At 39.8% G+C, this 5,000-nt stretch overlaps 2 protein-coding genes across 3 annotated transcripts in view; both read right to left on the bottom strand.

Annotated features, from left to right (window-relative positions):
- Positions 1–976, bottom strand: part of LOC134195375 (sperm-associated antigen 6-like) — a 13,727-nt gene extending 12,751 nt beyond the window's left edge. Inside the window, exons 1-3 of the mRNA XM_062664392.1 lie at positions 889–976; positions 728–823; positions 491–657 (exon numbers count right to left, since the gene is read on the bottom strand). Of these exons, the coding sequence (XP_062520376.1) occupies positions 491–657; positions 728–823; positions 889–913 (288 nt within the window). The 5' untranslated portion in view covers positions 914–976. The remainder of the gene's footprint in view (positions 1–490; positions 658–727; positions 824–888) is intronic.
- A 1,131-nt stretch (positions 977–2,107) lies between these two features.
- Positions 2,108–5,000, bottom strand: part of LOC134195378 (pre-mRNA-processing factor 40 homolog B-like) — a 14,445-nt gene continuing 11,552 nt past the window's right edge. For both annotated transcript variants that reach the window (XM_062664396.1, XM_062664397.1), the window contains exons 18-26: positions 4,013–4,090; positions 3,901–3,957; positions 3,738–3,818; positions 3,586–3,681; positions 3,424–3,534; positions 2,954–3,080; positions 2,583–2,614; positions 2,474–2,509; positions 2,108–2,412 (exon numbers count right to left, since the gene is read on the bottom strand). In XM_062664396.1, the coding sequence (XP_062520380.1) occupies positions 2,254–2,412; positions 2,474–2,509; positions 2,583–2,614; positions 2,954–3,080; positions 3,424–3,534; positions 3,586–3,681; positions 3,738–3,818; positions 3,901–3,957; positions 4,013–4,090 (777 nt within the window). In that variant the 3' untranslated portion in view covers positions 2,108–2,253. The remainder of the gene's footprint in view (positions 2,413–2,473; positions 2,510–2,582; positions 2,615–2,953; positions 3,081–3,423; positions 3,535–3,585; positions 3,682–3,737; positions 3,819–3,900; positions 3,958–4,012; positions 4,091–5,000) is intronic.

Genomic DNA, 5,000 nt, shown 5'->3' with positions numbered 1-5,000 from the left:
GCTCAAAGGACGCCAGAATGTCTTCAGCTCTGCTACCCAAAGTGCACAGAAGAGTATTGATCATTCAGCTCATCCGTCCATATCCAATACTGCAGCAACAAAGCGATCAAAACGATGGATCCAAGTCTCCCAACCGTCGATCTGGTTGGGCAAAATCAAGTGAGGAGGTGGCGTGATTAAGACTGCCATCTCTCTCGCTCAAATGCACTCGTGACTTAGTACTCGCTCACACGGACTCACTCCTGACACCATGTGGTGTACTCTACTACTGTATTGTGTCTATTACAATGGTTATATATTAAAGTGGTGTGGTCTATACTGTCTACATCCACAACACTAAGTTAATTAAAATAAATTAATTTATTATTCATTTACCAAACAATAAAATTTAAAACTTAATTAATTAAAATGAATTACGCCAAAAATAGTAAATAATATTTTTTATTAATTATAGTTTATTTTATTAGTTTTTGGTTGTTGTCTCACATACATTCTGCTCTGCTAGACTGTAGACAAGTTGGGGCAGGATGTCTCCCTTCACAACCGCCTCTGCCAAGTCATCACTATAGTTTGCCAACCGTCCGAGCGCCAGAGCTGCCGTCTGTTGGACAGTAGGGACGACATCAAGCAAGAGAGGCCGCAGCAATGACATGACTCCTAACATCCGGGATATCAGGATGTTAAAATGACGCTAAAACGGTGCGTAGAGCTCGAGCGAAACGCTTACCCGCATTCTGTAGTATCTCGATGTTTTGTGGGCGCGAACTCAGCTCAGCCACGGTCTGTACAAACTGTATTCTCGCCTTTTGGTAATTCTCAAAGACTGAGAGCGATATCATAGTCACAATGAGCTCACCCACAATAGCGACAGTCTGTTATTAGTCTCACCTTGGATTATCTGTCTTGCGCTCATGATCTAGGATGGAGATCGCTGCGACTCGAGACGTAGGTTTCTTCGTTGCTAGGCAGCAGCACGCTTCTGCGCATGCTGAGTAGGATTACTCGCCTTGTAATCCATGAAGTCGTCCGCGCCCAAACACAAATCTTTGGACAAACCTTACATTTACATAATTTCTATTGCCCCTGACCATTTATAAAATATTTAACGCGCTCTATAGCTTTCTTTTAGGAAAGACGGTGTAACAGAGCCGTCTATATATATATATATATATATATATATATATATATATATATATATATATATATATATATATAGGCGATTGCACATAGATTTCATGGTATATATAAAGAAAATATTGTGCATTCAATTGCTATGTGCTACTTGACGCATGCGAATGCTTTGTATAGACATGGGCAATTCGTGCAGAAAATTTGTATGCACTTGTGTTTCACTGACAGGTGTGTGTGTGTGTGTGTGTGTGTGTGTGTGTGTGTGTGTGTGTGCGTGTGTGTGTGTGTGTGTGTGTGTGCTCGTGTGTTAAGCACACGTGGTGATTTAAACATGTAACATTTATATTGAAATCAAAGGACATTCTTATGCACTGATTGGAAGCTTTGACAAGATATGTGTTTCATTTTGTGACAGAATTGTCTGTTTAGGCATCGGATGGCACTTACATCGTCAAATCAATCAAACAAAAGCAGATGGTACATTTTAAATGCATGGGGACGATTCCAAGTATGCTGGTTACATACCTACCTCTAGATTGATGGATGTCTGTAATAAATATTGTGCGTTGTACGTATAAATTCGAACTGGCACTGCTCTTTATTTTGTCCAACGCGTTTTAGCTATATTAATCGGCTACAGGTTCAAAAGATGTAATGTTAAAAAGGTTACTACCAAATATGGTTACTACCAAATATAGTTACTACCAAATATGGTTACTACCAAATATAGTTACTACCAAATATGGTTACTACCAAATATAGTTACTACCAAATATAGTTACTACCAAATATGGTTACTACCAAATATAGTTACTACCAAATATGGTTACTACCAAATATAGTTACTACCAAATATAGTTACTACCAAATATGGTTACTACCAAATACGGTAAAGTACCCACAACTGGAAACCAGTCAATAACCTTCCTATTACCAGACCCTATGCCGCCTTTCACAACACCACAAAGCACAGTTATTAGTAACACAATAGATAGTAGTCTCACACAATAGGTAGTACTCACAATAGGTACTCAATAGATATTATATCATGATATCTACCGAGCAAGCAAGATACACCATATGTAGCTGTTTGTATATTCAGATGTTATGCATAAGTAATACCTATCCTTGTTCTAGTTGTCGTAACAGTTGCTCTCTACGCATCTGCAACTCAGCTTCGTCCTCACTTGAATCGGGAAGAGATGCTTGCTCTGAAGCGGCCTCATTACCAGCCTTTGATGACTTCTTAGACTTCTTTTTTGGTGTTGGTTCAGGAGATACCTTCAACAGCAATGAAAGCTATTGGAGAAAACTTTGGGTCAATACAAATGCTGCATATTACTGAAGGCGAAGAATGTCGTCTTCTCTTCTTGGATTTCTATAGAGTTGGGGGCAGCAACACAGTGTTTATGAGTTATAATAGTATGGAACAAATTGTATGGTTTAATGACCTTCTTGTGTTTCTTCTTTCGTGACTCTTTTTCTGCACAGACAGTGTGGGGATATTAGTGAAATACAGTCAGTCACATAACTCAAACACTCATGAAACAATAATGTAAATATGAACACACACACACACGCGCGCGCACGCGCATTCCTGGCCAACTTTGTTTCTGGTCATGTGAACCCTAGGTTTGTAATTGCACACGTTACTCCACCACATAAAGCGAAGATGGCCTAGCATCAAGGGTAATGCATTCCCATCTTACGCTTAAACAGCAAGTTCAAACACTTTATACATTAAAAATATACATAAACATGACATCAACATCAAGACAATAAAATACTGATCTGCCCACGTCTTGACATAAAATCATCAAACCTGAATCTGATGACGGTGTCTGTTCTTTAGATCGACGACGAGGTGGTGTGGCTGGTGAGCTGCGATCACGCTTCTTAGAACGCTTACGTTTTTCTCTTCGATCACCATCAGAAGCCGAATCAGAAGCCTGACAACAAGACAAAAGCATAAACAAAGAAGCACGACGAGGCACAATTCAATACATCACTAAGAAGGTTAATGTGCCTCTTGGCCATTTATCAGTACTACACACGTTTAGTACAAAACAACAAAGACTGAAATTGACTGAAGCAGACACACATGCTGACAGGCAAGGAAAAAGACAATAGGCAAATAGCCCGGAAGAATTGCATTGTGTGTGCGTGCGTGCGTGCGTGTGTGTGTGTGTGTGTGTGTGTGTGTGTGTGTGTGTGTGTGTGTGTGTGTGTGTGTGTGTGCAGGCACATGCACACACACATAAAAAGACAACCAAATGCCATCATCTGCCTTACTGATCGTGATCGAGATCTCGACGGTGAGTAAGAGCGTGACCTCCTCTTACGTTTCTTGTGAGAACGATGAGACTTCTTTTCATCCTTCTTTTCTCTTGGCTCTTCATCACTCTAACAAACACATCTCAACATCACACCACATCATCAACTCGATCAACAGACCTCAAGATTCTTGACAAAATCCTTGAACATAAACAATCTCTCCGACTCTTCGGCAACATCTTTGAATGCATCCTCATTCTCAAAACGAAGTCGAACCTTGTGAGAAAGTTATATATTACTGAAGACTCTAGCATCATTCACCAATACATTACCAATTCCCATGATGAGTTCTTGGTAATAGGAGGGTCACTGTCCTTCAGCATTTCCTTGAATGCAGCCTCACGTTTCCGAAACTAAAATTAATTTTAACTTTAAAATTATTGTTCATGCTTTTACATTTTTAAATTATCTAAAAAATTAATGAATGTTTATAACCTTCCTCTCCTCTGCTTTCAGCCTCTCTTTCTCTCTTGCTTCAGCTTTTTCATGCAGCTGCAACATCAGTTGATGGGTAAATGTTTAAACAAGATTTGTGTGTGATGCTTACACTTTTGTACGTCAGTTTGATGTTTCCGCGATCTAGTGGATCGGATCGATCATCCGCAAGAACAGTAGCCTCAAACATCTGCCATTGTGTAACACAGAGTATCAACATGATTATAAATGTTGATAGAAAACACACTTGCACACAAGCAAGTCTACTTGTGACCAAGACAGACAAACATGTTGGCTAGCAGATGAGAAAGACAAGAAATATGAACACAGAGAGACAGATTGACAGACAAACAGACACAAACAAACAGACAGAAAGACGAACAAATAGACAGATAGACAAAGAGACAGACAAACAGGCAGGCAGGCAGGCAGGCAGGCAGGCAGGCAGGCAGGCAGGCAGACAGACAAACAGGCAGACAGACAAACAGGCAGACAGAAAAACAGGCAGACAGACAGACAGGCAAGCAAACAGACAGGCAACAGACACGGACAATCAGACAGACAGACGAACAAACAAGCAGACAGACAGACGAACAAACAAGCAGACAGACAGACAAACAAACATACATACATAGAGACAGACAGACAAACAGGCAAACAGACAGACAAACAGACAGGCAAACAGAAAGACAGACAGGCAGACAGACAGACAAACAGACAGATGGACAGACAAATAGACAAATGAACAGACAGACAATTTATTCTCATACAAATTCTACTTGTACATATGCTAGGATTTTTTAAATACAAGTCAGTCCTTGCAAACAACAAAGTCATTAACTAGTGGACCTGACTTTGAATGTCAAAATCAAATAATCTATCTAAATCACTATGATTAGGTGACAGTTTTGAAAGTTTTCTAAGGATAACTTTGGCATTGCATCTTTGCAGAATTGTAGAAAATTTTTTTCTCCAATACAACATGAACATGGAAGCATTAAAATTGGCTTCTGGATTTGCTGATTGTTGTGACAAATGCTGCAAAAAATTCTCTGCCTTTGTGCCCCACCTCCCAAAATGTTCTATCACAAGAGGAACAC

The sequence above is a fragment of the Corticium candelabrum genome, chromosome 20, assembly GCF_963422355.1.
Source record: "Corticium candelabrum chromosome 20, ooCorCand1.1, whole genome shotgun sequence".
Lineage (NCBI taxonomy): Eukaryota > Metazoa > Porifera > Homoscleromorpha > Homosclerophorida > Plakinidae > Corticium > Corticium candelabrum.
This window is presented reverse-complemented; position numbering and strand designations above follow the sequence as displayed.